Source organism: Cricetulus griseus, chromosome 2 (assembly GCF_003668045.3).
Source record: "Cricetulus griseus strain 17A/GY chromosome 2, alternate assembly CriGri-PICRH-1.0, whole genome shotgun sequence".
NCBI classification, from domain to species: domain Eukaryota; kingdom Metazoa; phylum Chordata; class Mammalia; order Rodentia; family Cricetidae; genus Cricetulus; species Cricetulus griseus.
The window spans coordinates 156,895,656-156,920,187 of record NC_048595.1 but is presented as its reverse complement, the minus strand read 5'-3'; the positions used below and the strand labels follow the sequence as shown (position 1 = coordinate 156,920,187).

At 39.9% G+C, this 24,532-nt stretch overlaps 1 protein-coding gene across 1 annotated transcript in view; it reads left to right on the top strand.

The window, feature by feature from the left end:
- The window catches only part of Xkr4 (XK related 4), a 377,575-nt gene that overhangs the window by 210,859 nt on the left and 142,184 nt on the right, over positions 1-24,532 (top strand). The window contains 1 exon segment of the mRNA XM_035440031.1: positions 18,062-18,261. Coding sequence (XP_035295922.1) covers positions 18,062-18,261 — 200 coding nt within the window.

Below are 24,532 nucleotides of genomic sequence, written 5' to 3'. Positions count from 1 at the left end.
ACTATGGGAGGACTGTTTGTCCTCATTTTCTTGCATTTAAGGCTGCATTTGAGATAGATGACATGGCCTTGCCTTCTGTGACACCACAATGTGTTCCTTCTCACGATTCTGTCTTCCTTATAGTCTCATTCTTCTCCATGAACCCATTATAATTGTGATTTCTATTATGTGTGTGAGGGTGAGGGCATATGCAAATGAGGGCTGGTACCTGGAGAGGCTAGCAGGAAGTATCAGATCCCTAGATCTGTAGTTATAGGCAGTTATAAGCTGCCACATGGGGGTGCTGCCAATAGAGCTGCTTGGAACCAAATTCAGGTCCTCTACGAGAACGGAAAGGGCCTTTTTAACTGCTCAGTTATCTCTGTCCCCAGATTTTTTAAATCTTTCATGTTGAAAAGATATGACTATGTGGACAAAACATATAGAGTTCAATGATTCAATGTTTATTAATGTATCACTTGTTGAGGTGTGTGTGCATGTGTGTGTGGAGAGGGGGTTCTATTGTTGTGATAAGACATCATGACCAAAACAACTTGGGAAGAAGGGCCTTATGTTTCAGCTTTACAGTTCCACATCAGAGTCCATCACTTATGGAAATCAGAACAGGAACTCAAACAGTAGAAACTGGGAGGAATGCTGCTTACTGGCTTGCTCCTCCTGGATTGCTCAGTTATTTGTTTTTCTTATACACTCTTTGGCCACCTTCCCAGAGTGGCACCATTCACAATAGGCTGGGCCCTCCCACATCAATCATCAATCAAGAAGATACCCTTCAGACTTATTATAGGCCACTGTTAGGAAGGCATTGGTTTGGTAAAGATTCCTTCTCTCCAGATGATATTACTTGTGTTAAGTTGACCTATTAAAAACTATACTCATGATCTTAAAATCTCTCTTACATTTAGAATCCCTACAGTAATAACTCCTTTTCTAAATTTGTTATTCCTATAACATTCATCACTTTTAAAATCATGTATTGTATCACTGAGAAAAGCAATTGATTAGTTCATTTATCATGTTTTTTGAATTTTGTATAAATTAAATGCAAGTGGTATGGGAAGCCTGGGAAATTACATTGACATGAAAATGGAGAAAGACCCTCCCTTGGGAATCCAATTCAATCCTCTCCCCAACAGAGAAGCAAGAACTCCAGCACAATTACCACCCGCTCAAGGCTGCTCTCCCTTCTCAGATATAAACCTGCAGTTTCCCCCCTTTGCAGCCATGACTTTTATTTTATCAGATAATAATTCTTTTCAAGACATCTCTATAGCCATTCCATAACATCACTTATCAAAAGAACAGGAAAATGGTTTCTTAGCAATGGTTTGATATAATGCTAAGACAATCAATACTGCCTTGAGGAGACTGTTCCACAGTTGGATATGTCTCAGGAAGTATGCAGCACCACTTGGGTGTGTCTTCCTCTGTGAGCACGTCTCTTTCTCTTAACTCTCTTAAGTCTATATTGAGATAGCTTTAATAATACTTCACTATCTGCTTTAAACTGGTGAGCACAGAAATGCTTTTTTTTTTTTTTTTTTTTTTTTTTTTTTTTTTTTTTTTTTTTTAACTGAAGCCAGAAATCCTCCATTTGGCCTGAGTTCATATTCCTGAAGGATTAGAGCATATCCCCAGGTTACTAAGGGTCCCTCACCACTGACACAATCATGTTCTGGATATGTTCTCTCAATATGCTTTATTCATTCAATACTATATGCCCAAGTCTTAACCCCAATATCTCCTTTATCTTCAAAGTGTAGCAATCCTATGTGTATCTATTTTACTCTAATACACATTCTGTTCAAGCCATTCACTAGTTAAAGCACAAAGGCCATAAGCATGCCTGCACTTTCTGTGCCTTGATCAATGAGATTATAAATCAAACCTCAAGTATTTGAGGCACATTGTGTCAATCCCACCACATGAGAATAAGAACATTACTGCAATTTTTGAGACAAGTTTGAAGCAAGCTTTATGGAATTTTGGCTAGGACCATGGACACTGGCCAGGTCCATACTTATTCATGACTGGATTTGTTATGAGAGTGGGCTGTCATGGAGCTCATCCTAAGGTTTGGTCTTATCTGCACATACTTGTTTATTTCTACATTCCACAATAAAACAGCCCTTACTGGATGGGGTTGACAGATTTTGGACATCATAGTTGGCTCCAGAGCCATAAAACAAAATAAGACTTTTGTTTTACAAATTACCTAGTCTTGGGAATTCTATTATAGCAGCAGAAAGCAGACTAAGGTAGTGGATATAAGAGACAAGTAGGGACATCACTAGCACCCTCATCTAAATGGAACATATATGGCAGGGTGATTGTATTGAACCTGTTAGGTTTCCCTCAAATTTAGAAAAAAATAAAATATGTACAATATTTTATAAATATCCAAATTTTTGCTTTAAAGAAAGCATAACAGTAATCTATTTTTTATTTCTAAGGCTTCTTTTATACCACTGAATTAAAAGAATGAAGAAAAAGAGGTGTTCTTAACAGAACCAGTGATAAAGCATTGTGTTTAAGAGAATTCCCCCCTTCGATTTCTAACCAATGGTATCATTTGTTCATTGCTTGAGATGGCTGGGAGATCAACTGGATTTTTCTGAGCTTCTCTAGTGCATCATAATTAAGGTTATTGTCGGTTTGAATAACCTGAAGGTTATACTTCACCAGAACCATTCTTCAACAAGACCTTGCAATCAAATAAGAATTGTTTCCTTTAATAAAAATAAATGTAGCAAAATTCCTTTTCAGGGATTGTGTTCATCTTAAATTAACATTCTTTGGACATAAAGAGCTATGTTTGACATAGGATTGTAGCAAATACATGAGTGAAAACAAATATTTTCCATAATAACTTTGACTTCTGTGACATTTTAAATAGGGAAAAATAAGTATGCCTGACCTTTGAGCCAGCAAAAATAGGATGCCAATTGCCAAAGCCATAGGGTTTCCAGCAGCAGAAAATGAGACACAGCTTCTTAATGGAAATGCAAGCATGCTATGGCAATGGTATAATCCAAACCTTAGGAGAGCATGCATTCCAGTTTCTGTTCATTGAACCTGTCACATGTAGGCTTCAAGTTCAAACTTATCATTCCTGGGATGTCACGTACTGAAGAAGGAAACAGTAATTCCTGTTGTTAGGTAGCCTGCTTCCTCCAGGTGTCCCAAAAATGTCACCAGTAATCGAACAACGTTTGCATAATGTCTTCAGCTTTCTCAATCACTTTGAGATGCTTGATTTTCCCTCCCACATCCAGACATTAGACTGTATCATGACTTCAGCCTCCTGAACATTGCCAGCTAGATTCATTTAAAACCTAAAGTCTCTTCACAGGAGATGCCAAGAGCCATCACCCAAGTTTCAAGAAAAGCTAGGCCACATACTTTAGCACACTTAACTGGATCTGTACTCCACAAACATCCAGAGCCAGCCATTTTCCAAGGCTCCCCAGTCCTGTCTGACCCATCCCACACCTACCCTTACCTTTGTGAGCCATAGTAATGCTACACCACATCCTCCTCATTGAGATAGAGGTCATGCCCCTTCCCACCAACATGGTCATTAGGAAAGAAATTATACTTCCTAGAAATATCAACATGAGGCTTTCTGGGACCAAACTGTGCTCAAGGATCCCAGTGACTTAACTCATGCTTTGCTTGCTCTTCACTTTTTAGGGGGTGTGTGTATAACTCAGTTTGTCTTTAGATGTTTGGTGGTTAAAGACTACATTTTTCACCTAATAATTACATTCCTAAATGGGTGATAGACTTGACTCAGAAATATAGCGGACTATACTTTTTCACTTCTTTTTGTTAATTTATACCCGAGAAAAGTGAAAATATGTAGTCAGGTCATATTAAAATTTGAGGGGAGGAGAGAGACAGAGAGAGAAAAGGCAATGAAAGTGAGAGGGACAATCAGATAGAGATGAGAGGTAAATGAATTTACATAGAGTGGGGACAGAGGTTAAAAAAAAAAAAAGGGTAGATATAAGGGAGTAACTATGAAATGTTTGCCCGATCCAAAACTATTAGTGAAATATATGAGGTGGGGGATTTCTGAAAGAAGTTGTTAGCTTTCCCTAGCTCTGTATCCCATGGTCCTCCTGAGAATAGGGCAGCAGTTTGTTTTGTTGTTATTATTGTTGCTGTTGACAGAAAAGAGAGCTTGATTACCTCACTGTGTTGTGAGAAAGCCCAACAGGTGATAACTGATGCCTCACTGTTGTGTGCAATATGAAACATCTTCCTTTTGCTATGAATAGCATGTCTCTTGTTTTTTCTCCCACCCACACTGCTTGCAAACAAAGGTGAGCCTCAGAGCAGCATAGAACTTGACATGCACTGCATGGTACAGTGAGCTGAGCATTAAGTTTAAAAATGTAAAGGCAAACAGAAAAGGAAAGTCATATGGATGCGAGAGATACTTTCATTTAAAAATAAAAAAAGATATGATGTGCAAAGTGCTAATTGTACTCCCAATTTTTAAAAATTCACATCTTTAATTGGGATGACTGTTGTTTTCCTCATTACCCCTCCCATAAAACTCCTGAGAAAAATGAAGCTACAGATTCACTGATGGTAGATATCTTAGCCTGTGTCCCTGCAAAGCAGGAGCCAGACAGAAGCAGAGGCATGGTTTACTTTGGGTGTTCCAAAAAGTGGGAGTAGAGGAAAAGTGGGGAGGGAAAGCCGGCCTGTAGCACATAGCCCAACTGGTCATCACTGTGCAAAACTGAGGAGACACACAGCACAGAGATGGAAGAACAGCTCCTGTCACCTCCGCTGGTCAGTTACTGGGTTAATATCCTGTTTCTAAGAAGTCCTCAAACAAAAGAGCAGAAAAGGACACAGTACCAAGGTGCTGTTCGAGTATACCCATACAAGACTCAGCAAATGGCTCGATAGAAGATGGAGTATGGGTAGGTGCTGGGCAGCATGATTCAATACAGTGAAAAGTACCAACTAGTTACACTCTTTGGTTTGCCTTAGAAAAATCAATCTTGATTGTTATCATGTTCCAAAGATAAGACTCCTCAGATGGTGCTTAAGGTTGTTCCAGATAAAGCTGAGCTATACATGAAGTGAAATGTCTCCCAAGCCACTATCTAGGGGATAAGTTGGTGTTAGGACCCATAGCCCAGTTATAGCCTTGCCTGCCTGAAATCAGCACTTGAGAGGTGCCTCTATCCTGTGTATTAGGCTTGGTTTGGGACCAAGATAGTCTGTACTCAAATTGCTGTTTTGGAAAAGGTAGTACACATTTTCCTGAAAAGGCAGCATGAGCTTCCAACTTTAGTAGGACATGGATTTGGCCTAGATATGTAAAGGTAGCATGGACTTCCTGCTCACCTTCATACATGACCTAACCTTCCAATGTTGAAGGCTCCTCATAAATCAGAGGGTCTGGATTACACCACCTCCATAATGCTTGAGAGGTCTGATCATTTTCCCCATATATCTGTTAGACAGAACATCACCTCATTCCCAATGCTTGATTATGTGTGCTTGTCTGGAAAGCTGAGTGGCACAACAAACTTTGAGACTGTCCAGGTCCACACTGCTGAGAGGAGTTCCTGGGGCTTCCATCAGCAGATAGTCTATGCCAAGTTAATGTCTAGGTCTGGGTGGTGTGTTTTAAAAATTTTAGCAAGTTTAATTTTGATATACTGGGCCACAGTGAAACAACAGAAGGATGTAGGCAGTCTTTGTTATTTATACAGCTTGCTAAAAATTGTGTGCTAGACAGTAAATTAAGAAAAGCTGCCCTGTAAATTTAAATTAATCTTACATTAATTTTAATATTTAACACATCACCATGAATCACTTTTCCAAGATCTACAATAGAAGTTCAGGAAAAAAAACTTATGAGTGTGTTAGATTTTTGCTATTTTTTTATTAATAAAAGTCATGCACTAAATCAAGTGATTTTCCTCTATCATCTACAAAACAAAATCAAGCCTTATTTGAAGTTGATGAATTGAATCCACAGTACAATAACAAACATAACACAAGTGACAGAAATAAATCAGACTACATCCTGAATGACTCCATGTTCATAGCCCTTCTCTTTTGATTTTGTGAATCTAAAGAAAATCGTTGAGGAGATGCTAGTTGATAATAATACACATATGACACAAACAGATGGAGAACTCTCAGGGAGGTCTATATAGCAGAATACAAAGAAAAAGTTTAAAGCCCTTTATATGCCATTGTACATTCAAGTAACTATGATCAGTCAACAAAAGTATAATTTCAAATCGGCTTACATGGTGTATAGTGTTAAGCTGTTCTTGACACTGTACATGTATATGTGAGCATATGTGTACATTTGAACTTCATAATTCGACTTTAAGTTTTGATTATTGAATCAAGATTTAGACTAATTAGATAGACATGAAGGGGAAGGAAGGCCTGTGCAATTGTATTACTATTTTAAAGAGCTGACAATATGAGAGAGTTAAGACTAAATATTACAAATGTGAGTCAAGCCAAGTCCTGCTGCACTGGCTCCTGCTCTCTGGTGCTGGGGAGCTCCATGGCTGCCTCAGAATCCTCATTAGTTACCTGCAATGGATCAGAGTCGTGTTTCACAAGAAAGCCTCTTTGTTGCCCATTAATTAGAAATCATCAAGAATCAAGGCTTTTTACAGTCACTGAGTGAATAAAATAGAAACTTCAGAATCCCCATGGGTAAATTTGAGTTAACCTGGAGGGAGGTTCTTAGGCTTTATGTGAATGGATCCATCTCTAAGGAGAACTGTGACCATGCAGATCCCAGGAAAAGTATTCTGCATGGATGACACCAGCATCTCAGTGCAATGAGAAACCACTAACTGTAGAGCTGATACTAGAGACTCTGAAGAATCAAGATACAATTTGCAGTTTTGAGCACTGCATTGACAATGTCAATGGGAACACTGTGTCCAAAGGGAGAAACTACGCCATTCTGTGTGCTCTGGAAATCTATAATTAATTAGTATAAAGATTTGTGTACAAGACATCTATTTGAAGGTCATTTCATACAAAGAAGCATGGAGAAAGGCAATGTCACTACTGTGGGTGGCTAGAACTCAAGCCCCTTGGGAACTCTCTGAGCTATTAGCTAATATTCATTAGAATTACATCACCTGATTGGTGGAGCAATGGCCTGACCATTTCTGTGAGCCCTTTGAAGAGTGTTGTGCCCTGGGTATAAACTCAAACTCCTTCCAGGATGCCTTGCCTATAGGCTCACACAAAATTCTCAGTATATGAATATGAAGGGGCCGGGAGCCAGGAGCCAGAAGCCAGGAGTCAGGAGCCAGTATCTCAGTATACACTTGCCAGGAAGAAACCCCTCAATTCTCAATTTGCTTCCTCATTTTCTAGTTATGGTACTGTCCTGACATGACTGACTACTCTAAAAAGAATTTTCTCAAGCTAGCCATGCCAGTTTCATCTGCATACCCAAAGAAAGGGAGGCCAAAAGTCATATTTGCTTTGATGCTGTAGAAAGTTTACCAAGTTAATTTTGATCACAAACCATTCCAAGCTTGAAATATCTAGTATCTTCATGGGTAGATAGATGGCATCCACTCATGGCCTTGACATGGAGCATACCAATAGCTATACTTCCCAAGAGAAGCTAGATCCCCTGTTAATAGGCGATACCTGATATATCTTTTAGGGCATGATGCTTTTAGTAGCTGTATGAATCAGGATGCTCTATATGAACAGAATCACTGGAATACACACACACACACAATATATATATATGACTGGATTTACTCAGGAACCTTGCAGCTAATCATTCCACCAAGATGGGTGTCTCAACCTTTGGAAAAGTCCTTTAGGAGCTGTCCCTCACTGAGAAGGCTGACAATCAGGTATTGCTTTAGCCCACAAGGCTGAGTGCCTCAGCAGTGGCAATCTGGTGCTGAAAACCTGGAAGTTTCCACTGATCTTTATTATAGGATGGAAGCCTGGGAACACTGGTTCTGATACAAGTAATGGAATTAGCTGCAGCTGCAAGAAGGAAAATAAACTCTGAAGCTAGGAAGGCCAAGCAAGCAAAAGGCCAGTTATCTTCTTCCATCACCCCTCTACCAGAAGGTGCTGCCCACAATCAGAGTGGATCATCCTCCATCAATTAAGGCAATCAGTTCAGTTCTTCAAGCGAGGCTTCTAACTCAAGTGATTCTAATTTGTGGCAAGTTGACATTAAAATTAGCCACAATAGTAAAGCTCTCTTCATTGGTGACACCAAGCCATGTTTAGTAAAAAGCAAACAAACAAACAAAAAAACCCATCAAATTTATTTAGGGTAGAAATAGAAATGTGACTATCTGGTATTGTCTCACAGTTTTAAGTGCTGCAATGCCTGAACATTGCCTCTTAGAATAGATCTCAATTCAAACCTCATACATCAAAAGTATCTGCCCACTCCAAGTATCTGCTCAAGTTCTTAAGAGAGATTGCAAGTATAAAGGTCTAAAGCCGTCACTTGCTAACACTCATCTAAATGGTCTCAGCTAATGGTATTGCATTTTCCAGCATGTCAGAACAAACTTTAGCCACCCAACATGGCCTTTTCCCCATGCTGCTAGCCATGGCCTCTTCCCCAGTACTATCCAGGAGCAAATGAGCACTTAGCACATGTCATGATACCACAGCACTTTCTTGAACTCTACATTTATTCCTCTTTATCTGTTTTCCAAACAACTGCTGTAGGCTTTCCTGAAATGATGAGCCTATCATCTCCCTTATCTTTCAAATCCTGAAACTGTTTCACTTGTGTCTGAGATGAAACTTTTCTTGGGGAGATGTTACACACATGTCCACTTACCCTAGATAAAGTACAGATATCACCAAAGTCCAGCTGGGTGAACCAGTGAGTTTTGTTGGAGTTACTTACAGAAATATGGGTGAGGGGCTACTTACATGAGCAGAAATGACTCGAAGTGAACTGCATCAACAAAGCCCACCTGAAGTACACTCTGCAGCCTGCAGGCAGCTCAACAGATTGAAGAGCCTGTTCTAAGTGACTCAGTTGGTCTAAACGTCTTCTAGACAGCTCAACCAGGTTCCCCACCTTGAGGCAGCTGGCCTGGTCTCAGGGTTTTCTTTGCCCCTTGGTTTGTTTGGAAGTCTTAGGTGCAGCTTGGCCAATGTGAGAAGGACACTCAACTTTTATTCTTACTCTGGCAGGAAGGACCTCATGAATCTGCTCAGATTCAGGGACTTCCTGAAGCTGTTTTGAATCATTTTCCTTCCTGCTTAAGGAGCCTCACTATGGGAGGACCTGCTTCTGGAGAAGCATATCTACCCCTTATCCTCTGCCTAGAATGCTCTGCTCAGGTTTCAAATGGAGAGAACTTTCTTCCCAGCCTCTGGATTTCAACAAAGGCTAAATTTTTCAATTGAATTTCTCCAGCTCCACATCTAAACCAGGAAGTACCTCAATACTCCTTACCCTACTCCTGACTTATTTCATCCTAGGTGTTTAGCTTGCTGTTCACAGATCATTTGTCAAATTCCTACAACTATTTTTAGTCTACCAGTTTTCCCTGGAGTATTACAACAGTTGAGAACACAGGTTGATGCACAAATATTATAAGAAAATAACTATAAACTAATCTTTCTGCCATGTTATGTGGAGATATTTCCAGGAACACTCTAGGTTTAAGGCAAGCAGGCCAAGTGAAAAGTCGGCACCATGAGTATGTGCTTCCGTCCTTATGAACTGATATCACACCTCACAAACTCAGACCTCAGAGTTGAAAGGAAAAGTATCAGCTCAAGACCCCCAAGACCAAGTTCTCAGCACAAAGGAGATTTATTTTATCCCAGAGGGATAGAAGGCAGGGAATAAGAAACAAGGAATAAGAGACAAGACTGGAGATAGAAGATGAGAGAGAAAAGGAAAGGAACAAGGGAAAGGGGGCAGGGATATTTGACACAGGGTGAGGGGGAGACAAAGGGCTGCCTCTGGAGAGATAGGAGATAGGCATAACACATAGGCAAATGGCTTAGGAAACCCTGAGCTAGAATGAGGTGTTTAATTTTAACTGGGTATGTTAATTAGGTGAGCCAAAAGGTGCTTATGACTGATGGACTTTAATACTTTGATAGCTGTACCTTGGTAGTCAGCCTCAGGAGGAGAAAGTGGCCAAATAAGGGAATAGACCTTGGTGGCTAGCTTCAGGAATGTCATCTAATGGTTTTTACTGAGGCAAAGGGAATAGAGGAGAAGAGCAAGGCCTGCCAGAGCCATGTTCACCATGCTGGAGCTGGCCAGAGTCCCTTCAAGGGTGTTTCAGTGAGTCTTGGAGATTAGGCAATCAGAGGAGAACTATGGTAAACTCTCGACTAGGCCAACCAATGAGAGCTTGGAAAAGAAAGAACCTTCTTCTTTCTTTTGAGTCTCGATGCCCAGGGGATGGCTGATGACCTCCATGGGCAATAAATCCTGCTAGGCTCCCAAGATACCAAGGAGGAGCACTATGCTCACAAGCTACCACTTCTTGTCACAAGCAATCAAATACTTCAACCCATCTGCCCAGACTCAGGAGCCCTTTCTCCTTGCAATTTAGCAGCACTATATTTATATTGTCTAGCTCTGCTGTGATTTTGAAAAAAAAAGTTTGAATTTCTTCTCCTAAGATGGATGAGTGAATACATACTTAGTAAAATTATAATTCAATTTCAATGGAAGTTAAAAAGCCTCATAAAAAAATCATTGCTTTTGAACCTAAATAGCTTGAACCATTCAAGCAAGATCTGGCACACTCAAAATAGTATGGACATAGATGCCCTAAAACTTTAAGCAGCTGGAAGTTGGCTCTTTGCTGGCAAATCAAATCTATAATATCCATCTTATTGTAGATAGTCCTTACAAGGTATCAGGGCCATTTGACATACAGAAGCCCAGGTTTTCTACCCTTCCTTCCCATCCCTCCTCCCCACTTGACCAAATGTAGATGTGGTTAAGTCAGGTGCCCAAGGGCTACAGGTTTTCAGTTATGTTTAAAGATGATACATGCCACAGGTATGCTAACATGAAGTACTATAGAGCTATTGGAGAAAAACATCTGAAATTTTTAAAAGAAGAAAGCACTATATATAATTGGACAGAGAGAGAGACATACAGGCAGACAGTTAGACAGAAAGACAGACAGACAGTCTTTTCTAGTTGTCATTAGATCTGCCAAACCAGGCTTAGAATTAGAAGATTCTGATTCTATCATGAATAAATATCGTTAGCCTCAGTTTTAAAGTGCAGCTAAGAATTCCTGCCAATGATCACAACCGTTAGAGGGCTTGGATTACAGAAGCTATCATGCCAATATCAAACAACAGTCACTGCTGTATTTCTTTCAGGATTCTATTTTCAGTTTTAATACATATTTTCTTTTAAAATATCACTACAAAGAAGTACTTTAGAAAAAAGAGTGACTTTGGCATGGACATGGTGGTATACATTTATAGACACATAAGGGAAGTTAAGACAGCGGGGACATCAAGTCTGAGGCCAGCCTGGACTACATAACAGGAACTTGACTCGGTAATAAAAATGATAATCAATAAATGCTGCTTATTATCAGAGGGACAGCTAAAATCTTTATGAAGCATCATGTGTGGATGTAGAACCTCCCTTCCACATCCAGGAATTTCTTCAGCTATCTTATCTGGATTTTCCAAGCTGTCACACACACACACACACACACACACACACACACACACACACACACACACACACACACACACAGTAACCACACTGCCCATTACAAGAGAAATTACTTAGCAGAAGAAAATCTCCATTATTTTTGCCTCTACAATTTGGGAATTTAAAAAAGGGAACTATTTTTATATCTGGTATCTTTATGTAGGAAGTATGCCTGGAAATCAAACAAAACAAAAATAACCATGTCCCACAGATGAACTGTATTTCCACAAAATACATTTGAAATCAGTAAAAATAGTCCCTATCAAATACAAAATGCCTGTATTGTACAAGCAGACAAGGGTGCACACCATGCAACATAGCCTTTATTAGATTCGTGTTCTTTGAGACACAAATTAATTCTAACTATTTTCTATCTGGTAGAAGAGAAGGGAGACTGAAATACAACCCAGGGGTGGACTGTATGCAGAGCAAGCCAAAGCTTGGGGACTGGGAGAAGCACTGCAGCCCTCTTGGAGAGAAAACATGCTAGTGCAGAGAGGAAACAGTTGTCAGGTTCAAGGATTTCCAAGAAGATCCTGAAGCTGTTTCCCTGTCTCCACATTGAATATTCACAGCCTGCCCTCCAAGAAGGACACTGCAAACTGCCAATTATTTGGGGAGAGGTTTTGTGCTGCTGATGAAAGGTGGAGCAGCCAGGCATTGTGACAATGACAACATGGAAGGAGATAGTGTCAGGAGCCCAGATGTGGCTCAGAGCTCCTAGTGTAACTGGGATCCTAATGCTGGTTCAAATGGTAGGTCAATTCATTCATTTTTCCCCATTCAGCAAATGTACGATTTTTCCCTTTGGATGATTAATGGGAAATAGAATCTATTCTATAATAGCAGCCAGTTGGCAAGTTTCTAACAGAAATTCAGGACAGAATTTCAAGTCAGGTTCACTTGAAATTGAAGTGGAAATGATGGCCACCCAACACACCGGTGTTACCCAAGGCAGTGGTTATATTTAGGATGGTTGTGGAACAGAGCCCTCCAGTGTTGCCCAGGCTGGTCTTGAACTCATGTGCTTAGAGGACTCTATCCCTTCAGCTTCCTGAGCACTAGGGATACAGTCATGCGCCATCATATACAGTGTGGTTGTGCTTTAGCATGCCCAGTGCAGAACTTGCTGTGGCAGCAAATTATTGCACAGGCTAAACAGCTCTCATCAACATACCTCTACTCTAAAGCTTCATAGTCAGGCAACAGAAGAAAATAGCACTTTCTGGGATTGCTGTCTATTAGTGTTGTATATCTAAGATTTTTGGCCAGATTTTACTCTATTTTGAAGGCAACAAAAATAACACCCACTAACAGCTAAATTATTTAATGTGCCACAAGTTAGTGAAAGAATTCAGGTTTAGCATGTATATGCACAATATACTTAGAACTATTCCTGATTCAGTTATGCATATATCAGAAGCTAATGACACACTTGATCAAATGATCAAATCATATATAAGGGCTGCCTGAAACATGAGTTATATATGTATTATACTCAACCTCATGAAATTTTAAATGAATCACATATCCATGTAATGCTTCACAAACCAAATGCTTGGGACAACCCCACTTCCCCAGTTTATCACATTTGTTGTATTGTGTTTCAGCCTGAAGTTTTAGCAGTAATAGAGACTCAATCTAGAACCTTGTGGCACTAAGTAACCTCTCCACCACTGAGTTATATTCCAACTCTCTTTTGTAAACTGCGTTTTCTGAGAAAGGATCTATCTAAGTTGCCCAGGGTACTTTTGAACTTACTCTGTAGTGAAGGCCAGAGTTAAAGTTGTGATACTGCTGCCTCAGTCTCTTGAGTAGACTATAGAAGGTTATGGATCTTTGACACCATAACTGGCTCCAGTGTGCTTTTTTTCACTTGAAAAGTGTTGATCAAAAGGAGCTAGGAGTTTCAATGCAATTTCTATTTTCAGAATGCCTGGTGATTTGATGTTCTCTGTGTTGTATTAGAAGTAGGTTACATACACATGTCTTTATTAGTGTGTTTGTGGCAACATCTTCAACAATAGTAATGAAATTAGGAAAGTGAAATATCGATGGTTTGAAATTATGTTGAGAAAACTGATGCAAAATGCCTGGTGGTCTTTGACAGTGTAAGAAAACTTACACTTTCTATTAACATGCTTCCCTTGGAATAAATAATGAGAGCTGACCAGTTGGAGAAACACTGAGTCCTACTCTAAGAAAGGCAAATGCTGTGTCCATGGCTGTCCTTCCAAAGATGTGGATGATACAGTGACAATTCAAAGAGGGCTTTATGAGGAGCATTTTCAGTGGCAATGATGAAAGACCCATGCTGTTTAATGTATTCTTAAGTTCAGAAGGACTTCATCCTTGATGGCAAAGCTTTCAAACTTTGTTCCTGCTTAAATGGTGCTCTTTGGTAATTATGCCAAGTAAATTTTAGCCATAAGTAAAATTCTTGTGAGTTCTCCTGGCCATAGTATGAGTATCAGAAAAGAATTGAGGCTTCCATTACTATGACTGTCCCTAGCCACCACTATCCTCTGAGATGTATGTTCTCTAACCACCAGGGAATCAGAAATATAGTCTCAAAAAGGAAAACATACTGAGCTCCCTTGCTCCACCTGACCTGAACCTCAGCTTAGATTATCAACTGATTAGAAAACCTGTTTCTCAGTAGGGTGGTAGCTGGAAAGCTCTTCCCTTTGGAAGAGCATCCAAATGATACACCCTGACAGAAACACTGTTAGAATCCATGGCTGAATAAATATGACAACAAAAAAATTTCTAATGAGAAACAGAAATAAAAAAGTCACTTTTCCTTTTTAAAGAGACATTTACATATATAATATACACATATAACATTTATATATGTATTTATAAATGCCTGTATATCTATAACATCTATAATATGTTGATACCCATAGAAGTTCCACCATGAGTTCCTTCATTCTAGAAGACTTCTTGTCCTTTTGGGCCACATACCGGGAAAATAAATGAGGAAGAAGTGTGAAAAGCCTGTTATCTATCCTTCACAATGATTTTGAGAGAGGTACCATATTTGCTAATTTCATCTATAGAAACTCCAAGTCAGAGTATAGGACACATAGAATCCAAGAACAACAAATACTTTTCCAGTGGGATCATGCAAACACAGATGTCACAGAAACAAAATTTCTGTTTGCTTACTTGTTTCAAATGTACAAAAGCTATTTTCTAAAGACTGGCAGTTATCCATCTTTTTCTCCTGCCATAAATGTATAGTCATAATGAAGTCTGCAGCACCTCAATTGACCGGATTACTGATTAATGGTAATGATAGTGATTATAGATGACAGATTAAATAAGTATACAGATGGCAGATAGATATGAAAATTGTAGGTATGTAGATATAGATGAATAGGTAGATGATAGATGAGCGAGCAGATTAGATATACAGACAACAGATAGATGCTTATATAGGACACCAATGAGAAGACAGGAGATCAAAACAGAGCTATGACTGTCTACTGGATTTATAACACCTGAGAAAAGGTGGTCCTCACACATCCTTAAGTCACATGATGACTTGAGTATAACTGAAGACAACTTGAGAAAACTGATAAGAAAATACAAAGCTTAGGGTATCTTTGATATTCTCCAACTAACTCCTGAAATAGATAGACTTACTCTAAATGACATCTGACATTACTGGATACTCAGTAGATAATTTATGCACATAATCTCATCTCCTTTTTAAAGATTTAGTATCCTTTAAAAATTACACAATGCAAGTGTAGGCTAAGAAAACACATCATTCTTCCCGAGTACTGGAACTGCTATCACAATCCAAATTCTATCTAGATCTAAAATTCTTCACTTTGACACTTATTTTCTCTCAGCTATAACAACAAAAGCATGTAGAAGACAGGAAAATGTAGTGAATTATGTCTGTGTCTGACATGTGTTAAATTCCAGAATTACTAGAGCCAGATGGACATAATAAAAGATTATAGTCTTGGCATCAGAATACCTGGGATCTTGGTGCCATCTTCATTTCTCAGTCCTGTAGCCCTGGCAACTGATCCCCAAATCCCTCTAGCTTATTCATCCCATGATTCTAGGCTATAATGTTGCAGTGAAAACACGAAGTAGGGATTGTTATGATTTAGTTACCATGGTCCATATAAGAAGCCAAATTGAGGATTGGCACTTTAAAAACTCGTGTCAGTAGTGAAAATGATCTGTGGGGAAATCATAGAGTCACAAGTACAAGGAGAAATAGACATATGCAAATGATAAATCTCAGGAGGACTAGAAAAGTTCCTGCAGATTTAACCAACAGAGGTTCCAAAATGGAAGATATCATATCTGAGCTGAATGTGTACACAACTTTCTTGATATTACTTTCTAAGCAATACCGTATGACTCCTGTTACTTCACATTTGCTTTATATTAAATGTTATGAATAATCAAGAGATTATGACCAGATGGGGAGGGTGTGCACAGGCTTTCTGTAAGGGATTTGAACATCTGAAGATTTGGGTATCTGAAGGGAGTCCTGGGAGCTGTCCTCCTAAGGTACAATGAGTGCGCAGACTGTTTCAACTCACACCCTGTTGGGCACTTGAAATTCAATCCCTCTTGTTCTATAAGTAATTTCATACTGTATATTTTTGTAACATGTTTACGCATGTTCTTAACCTGTATCTATTATTACATATAAAGAGCACAGGTATATCACTAGCTTGGTACTTCACATGACCTCCCCTGCTCTTGTCTTCTAGGGGAAGACTTTGGGCTATAATAGACAAGAACTTATTAGGGAATATTTTTATTTCACTCTTTGTAGGCTAGACACATCAAGTAGTATATTGTAAAGGCTCATGCACTTAAAAGCTTCCTATCTAGAATGGAATTTGACACTTACCACAGTGTAGATAAACCTTAGGGATATTATAGTAATTGAAGTAAAAAAAAATCAATGAACAGAAAATGTATAGTCAAACTTAAATCACAAACATCTAGGAAAAAGATGTTCACAGAAACAGAAAGGAGATTGGAAGTTGCCAGAGGCCAGGGCAGTAGAGGATGGAGTCAGGGTAAGAGCAGTTTGTTAATCAGCATAGGGACTCACAAACAGCTTTGTGAGAGGAAAGGACTTCTGTGAGTGTGTGGCGAGTATACATGCACAGCAATATGAATATACTAATGTTATTGAGCCATTCACAGGAAGTGGGTAAGGTGCTACACGTGATGTTATTTATCCTAGCACACTAAATACAATCTCAGAAAACTACCCAAGAAGTGTTATAACTTTCCTTGCTCTCCTCGCTTGCAAAGTATTTGGATTCTGTATATGTATTGTTGGAAGGCTTCATTTTAAGTCTCATACTTGTGAAACTCTAATACACTAAATAGGTGTTTTCTTCTACAGAAGAATCCTGTCAATAGTGTTGGGTTTATTGTGAGTTCAAAGTGCTGGGAAAATCATGTTTTCTTGTTCCAGGAGTCCCAGTCCTTGAAGACCACAGACCAGAATGCTGGTTTGCAGCCTTTAAACCCATGGCAGCAAAATGTCATGAATAGGCATGACTTCCTCCCAGTGGAACCAAGAAATAAAATAACTCAGAGAGTCCTCTGTGGGAATTCAAAGACAATTGCAATGTAGTTGTGCATCTATTCATTAATTTGGTCCCTCAAAATGCAAAAGATGTCCATGAAGTATAAGATACACCCCAACTAAGATACCTTTCCACCACAAGTACCACTTGCATCTTCCCTCAGCTGTGCTCCTCCAATAATTCAAGCCAATGCTGCTGCTTCTTCCTTTACCTATTGCCTTCTATTTCTCAAGCAATAACTAATGGTGATAAAATGCAATTCATATTCCTTTCCTTTCTATCCAAAATTCTCCAACAGGTTTACATTTCCTTGGGGGGAAAATACACAATGATAGATGCTCCTTGTGTTTAGTATGAACTCACTGAGTGAATAAAAGTATATAAATTAATTGGAGGGATAAGAGTACATAAATAAAAGACACTTTACTCTCTGGTAGTTAATGTTCTGGAGTACATTACTAACATGGCAGTAAATAAATGCAAAAGTATTGTTTTCCTCTGCTCAAAATATGAATAAAAACAATTGGCATAAACCTCCCACCTTCATATTGCAATTCAGTGGGATGCCTGAGACTTACAGAGCTGTGATCTCCCAAACTGAGCTGTGAGACTGTGGGTGCTCTAATAGTGACCAATTTCCTCATTCTGTGAACATGCATGAATATGGTAACTTGTACCAAAGGAAAATGATTTAGGAGTTTGAATTTCAAGTTGTCACTCATCTCTATCCTCTCTCTGTGTTTTCTTTCAGGTATTTGCATACAATATACTTAGGTATTCGGAGTCGGCAGAGTGGGGAAAGTGGCAGGTGGCGGTTTTACTGGAGGATGGTGTATGAGTATGCGGATGTGAGCATGCTGCACCTGCTAGCCACCTTTCTGGAAAGTGCTCCGCAGTTGGTCCTGCAGCTCTGCATTATTGTGCAGACCCACAGCTTACAGGCCCTCCAAGGTAAGAGCTTGCAATTTGCTTTCTGAATTGAGAGAGAGACTGGCTACTTTTGTCACAATACAAGGATGCCTGGAGTCCTTCATTGACACAGGCCTCTTGTATGTCTGCTGTTTTGCACATGATTTGTGAATTATGCATGATATTTCCTCCACCATTGCCTGTCATGGGTAACTAATAGAAAGACCATCCCCTTTGCCCTCCAGCTATCTTTTTAGCAGAAAAATTATGATTTATTATTTTGTGCTTGCTCCCAATGGGCATAGAGTCAAAACCTTACCTTCTTGTTTTCATGGTAGAATGATTTACAAAAGTTACAAAGACGACAATAACTATTTTTCTGTATCTAATACATATATGGATAATCTTATATCATTGCCTTTGACATTAGGAAACATAAAGGGAAATATGAAAAAGAAACATTGCCTTCATGATTCTTTTTAAAAATCTTATGGAAAATGTTCCCAAATATTTAACAATATATTATTTTGTACTATGCTTAATATTTTGTTTTGTCATATCATCAGCAAGACTGTTGCATTTATAATAAGCTGCCCTGGTATTTCTTTGGGGACTGATGCTCAAATCCATCCTAGAACAAGACATGAAGAAGATAAGGTGGGTCTAAGATAGATAGATAGATAGATAGATAGATAGATAGATAGATAGATAGATAGATAGATAGATAGGTGAATAAATTGGTCTAAGTATAGTGGGTAAAGGACAGTTCTAATAATGTATTTCCTGATGTGTTTCTCAATCCTGTAAGCAAGCTGATAATGTCTGTGAACAGCACAGTGCAGCGCAGCGTGCAAACTGTTTCCTCCTCAGCAGAGCTGCCTGGGTCACACACATCATTGCCATGCTCTGTCATGCTCCAGCTAGAAACTTGATCTGAATGATGTTGGAATTTCCAGTGCCTTTCTAGCTGTTTATGGAAAGAGCATGTTAAATTTTTCAGGGTGTTTTCAATTAGAGATAGAGGCCAGGGTGGATATGACAGAAAAGAAATACGAAGGTGCTGTGGAGATGAAACTACCAACTGTATCTTATCTGCTTATTCTGAGCCAAATGTGAGTGGTTATGACTTGGGGACAGAGAATTGGTTATAAATGGCATATTACATCATGGGGAAGTGTAATTTTGTTGTTATTTATTTGGAGTTTTTAATCTACTTTTATTATTCATTAATTTTATTTATTTTACATTCTGACTGCAGTTTCTTCTCCCTCCTCTCCTCCCAGCCCCTCACACCACCTCCACTCTGTTCCCCCCATCCACTCCTTCTCTGTTTCTGTTCAGAAAGGGGCAGGCCTCCCATGGATATCAACAAAACATAGCATATCAAGCTGTGGTAGGATTAAGTACCTCTCCTTGTATTAAGGCTGGGCAAGAGAACCCAGTATGAGGAATAAGTTCCCAAAAGCCAGCCAAAGCATTAGGGTCTGCTCTGGTTTGCTTTGTTAGGAGTCCCAAAAGAAGACCATGCAATACAACTGTCATATATGTAGAGGGCCTAAGTCAGTCCTATGCAGGCTCCCTGGTTGTCAGTTCAGTCTCTGTGAGCAACTATGAACCCAGGTTAGTTGGTTCTGTGGTTTTTCTTGTGATATGTTTGACCCCCTCAGGCTTTGAATAGATTTTTTTAAAGACAGAAATGAATGTAGCACAGACTGCCCTCAAATTTGCTGTGTAGCAGAAGGTGGACTTGAGTTCTTTACCTTCCTGCCTCCATAGTCCATGTGTGCAATTACAGATATCTAACATCTGTCCACCTTCATAGAGACTTTCATAGCCAGAGAAAAGAAAGTACATGAACTAGTGTATTTATAAAACACACACTAGGGTCACTGGATAGGCAAGCAGGGGGTTTGAATTGTGTCCCTGTCATATTCTCAGCTGCAGGATTGGTAGAGGATCAATGTGGTGAGCTTAGGAAACTCAAAAGGTAAGAGGTGCCATGCCTGCTGCAGAAGCAGGTAATAAGACACCAAGGACACAGCCCAAGATAATTTTCCCCTTTTCTATAGTCACAATGTTTTCCTCAGTCAAGTTGAGCTGTTTGCAGATCTTTAAAGAATATGGCTGCTTCAGAGACGTCCATTGAGCTCCCAGAGCCCTAGTAGAAAATGTTCCATGTGATGCCACACTAGGGCATTATTTTCAGAAGCTTAAAAAAAGGCACACAAAAACATGGATCCCATTTTCTGCTGGCCAGCTGCTCTTGGGGCATGTAGTCTGCCCTGGGCTGGGGTTGATACCCCTGTGTTGCTACATCAGAGAAGACTGGATTTCCCTTCCCCGAAGGTATCCATTGAAAACAACTTCTTGGTAAGGAGGGGGGACTTTGTGTCCACTTTTTCTTCCCCATGGATGGAATTTTGTCTGGTCTAAACTTGTATAAGTCTTGTTTGTGCTAGTGGGTGTTTTTGTTTGTTTGACTTTTATTCTTCTTGTTATTTTTTTGAGAGAGAGAGAGCATGAACTTAGGTTGGTAGGGATGTGGGGTGGACCTGGGTGAAGTGAGGGAGGGGAAGGAATATGATCAAAATATATTGTATGACAATAATTTTAATTAAATAAAAGAAAGGGACAAGCATATTCATGAGGTGTGGTTCTCAAGTGCTAGAAAGCAAGTTGTAAGAAAGAGAAAATGGGCATTTGCACAGAAACAACAGAGAAAAGCACCAAGAAGAAAGGGAGACCATATAAACTAGCTGTGAGTGACTGCTCAGTGAAACCTGATGGGTGTAGACAGTGATCTGGCATTCAGAGCTCTCCACAGTAAGACACTGTACAAGTTTTCTGGTGTCTTAGACAATCTTGAGCTGGGTGTTGTTACTTAATCCCAGTACTTTGGGGATTAAGGCAGGGGATTAAGAATTCAAGGCCAGCTACAGAGTCAGTTTGAGCCACACTAGACTGCATGAATCCTCATCTCTGTAAAACACAAAACAAACACAAACAAATAAACCTGGACAATCTCCAACTCTCCTGCAGTTCTGGCATCTCTTCTAGTGAGTGAATGCCTAGTGGGTAGCTAGTGCCAGGTAAATGCTCAGTGTTCTGTGAATAAAGAAGCAAATGAAATGGAAGTCAATTCAAACTAAAATACCCTCCAACAACACAGGGTGCACCCTCAGAACAACTTAGTAACTCTGGTATAGCTAAACAAGTAGTTTTCTTGTTGAGGCCTCCTGAGAGCTGAGATTCACATGTGATCAAAACAATAGTTAGCAACACTAGGAAGAGGGTCAAAGATCAAAGGGTTACCTATTGTGGCCCCAACAAGGAGGAATGGCCAAGAAAAGGTCACCTTTCAGTTAGAGAACTTTATACATAATCATGCACACACACACACACACACACACACACACACACACACACACACACAGGAACACACAAACACACACATAGACACAAACACCACACATACACACATACACACACGAACATATACCACATACACACTTTGCAACATACACAGACACACTCTCACACATGCACACCACAGACACACACATGCACACATACACACACACATGTATGTACACACACCACACATGCACATAAACACACCACACACACACATATACACTCACATACACAAGCACACACACACACACACACACACACACACACACACACACTCGTAGACAATCCTTCACATAATTGATTGCTTTGGTTTTGGGTGTTCTTAAAGCAGGGTCTCATTCTATAGCCCCAAGTAATTTGAACCCTTGATTCTCCAAAGTACTCAAGTTACAAGTTTATACTACCATGCCTGGTCCAGTGCTCAGGCTTCTCAGATTATTCTAAACAAGGCCACCAAATTTTGTGCTTCTTTGAATTGAATTTCTTCAATTCAGTTTCTTTTCCCTTTACCTACTAAGCCTTCTACATTTCGGGCCAGCCATACTCTGGGCTTATGTATTGTTACAAGACAAGAGGATGAAAACACACAAAACAAACAAGAGATTCTCCCACAAACCCTCCACAGCTGGAGACAGTTGAGGCTTCTCCCCGACTCCTCAATATAAAAGGACATCTATTAGCAGGAGGCACTTCTGCTCACAGATGATGTAAGCTATAAGAACTGAGCCTTTTCCCACTGGAGAAAAAAAGCAAATTCAATAAAAGAGCTTAGTTTGACATGCATTTCATTCATCTTCAGTGATGAAATCCGTGCTATTTGAATGGAAAAGCACAGTCCTCTAAGCATATACGAACAGGCAAGAAACCTGTGAGCTATTTCCAAAGAGCTCTCAATTAAAATCTCAAATCATACTCACTTAGCAGCTGAGGATCATCCCAAATCTGGGAGCCATTTCACGTGACTAAAACTACTGTTATACCATAAAAGGGAAATTGCTTTTCTTCCCCAGTTTCAGCCACATCACTCTGATGGACACTCTTGGAAACAAAAAAAGAAAATCAAACAAGAAATACAACATTTTAAAAACAGAGGTTAAAAATTGAGTTCTCCTTGTGAAAAGTGTGTTGTGCCTAAACTCTGTTATCTGTGAAAATCCTTTCTCTCTCCTCACTTATTGAGTCATTAAGTCAGTGCTGCCTCGTTGTGCTGGAGGCTGACAGGCTTAGGGGAAAGCTAGCAAATAGAATCATTCTTCAGTTCCTCCTGGTCTGGGAAGACAGCCTGAGTATAGTTCTGAGACCATGAATCAGGACAGAGCTCCATCTTAAACCTGAGCAACCAGCGCTTTTCATCCACTTGGTGGAGTTCTGTAACATGAGCTAGCCACCTGCTCCTCTTTGGAGAAGGAGCGCTCCTGGGTCCAGCCCTACTGTGTGTAAGGAGCACTTAAGGAGGCCCTACTATGAAAGACAAGGCAGTCTTGGTGCTCTGTGCTTTCTGGTGCCAGAGTATCCCCATATCTGTCTCATGTGCCAGGAGGAGAGAGAGAGAAGAATTCGGGAAAGAAGAGAATAGAGACTGACAGAGGTGGACTGTGTGCTCTCACTTCCCTTGGCAAACAAGCTCCACCCTGACACATGCACTTATGACCAGGTGTACCACTTTGAATCCACCCTTCTCTTCTTCTTCTGTTCTCTTTGTGCTTATCGCAGAGTTCTTTAGAGCTGCTTGGACCTACAAATACTCTCAGCCCTTCTGTTGGCACTCATTGAAACTTCTGAGCAAGTTTCAAAGCCATTGTGTCACTTGATCATCTTCATTAGTTGCTACATTCTTGTCCTCTCTGCTTTGAGGATGTCTGAATGTTCTCCCCTGGCCCCCACACCCGAGCCTCTGCACAGGTGTTAGCCTTGCCTCAAATGTTGATTAACTTCCCCTATGCCTTAGCCTGGCACATCCATGCCTCTACTCTAGAATGCAGTGCACCATCCTCAGCCAGGACTGCCTGCTGCCTAGTCCAGTTTTTGTGACCTAGTTAGTATTTGCTTATAGTATCCTGAACTTCAGCCAAGATCTGTAGGCAGCTCTTACATCATGGCTAAGCCTCTATTTGCCTGTGTGTATTGGAGGATGAAGTGGTGCCTAATTCACTAGACTGTGGAAATTAAGTGAAATAGTGAATGCTGTGTGCTTGGCAAAGACCATTGGCATCACTTCCTACACTGGAATGTGCAAACCACCTATCTACTTGAGACTTTTGCTAAAATAAAAGTTCTGAGTGAGTGAGTCTTGGGTAGGGGTCTGATGATTTAAAACAAGAAAACAGCATTTGAAAGTATAAAGAACAGTCCAAATTTTAGGTGCAAATTAATGGATCTGCATTGAAAAGGCAGTACAAGAAATTTCCTGAAGAAAGAATGACCAGGTCCTTTGACAAGTATTAAAGAAAAACAAAACCCCAGGCAGGGATATTCCTGAACCTCACTAAAAGGAAGCCTAATGACAATAAAAATAGCAGGTCTCCAGAACAGCCAGTATTTAACCAGTCAGTTTGAGATGTCAAAAGACAAGGAATTAGAAAGTCCTAAGGATACCAGGAAGTTTAGGACTTGGATCAAATGACCAAGAACTTAGGAATGTTGGTTCCATTGTAATAGTGAAAGAACAAGCAAGCCAAAGGTCAAGCTTATGCTAACATGACCTATTGAGGAATCAGTGAAGTGGCAGGCTGAGTAGAGGGTCTCTGAAGTCACCTCTAGCTTTGTGGTGGTGATTTTCTGATTGTAGTGAACACAAAAGTGCATGGGTTAGCATCTGGAAATTCAATTAACAAGGAAAGTCTCGGGCCTTAAGTAGATCTTGTCAGAGCTTGTCTACTATTTTCTCCTTGTCTGTGTG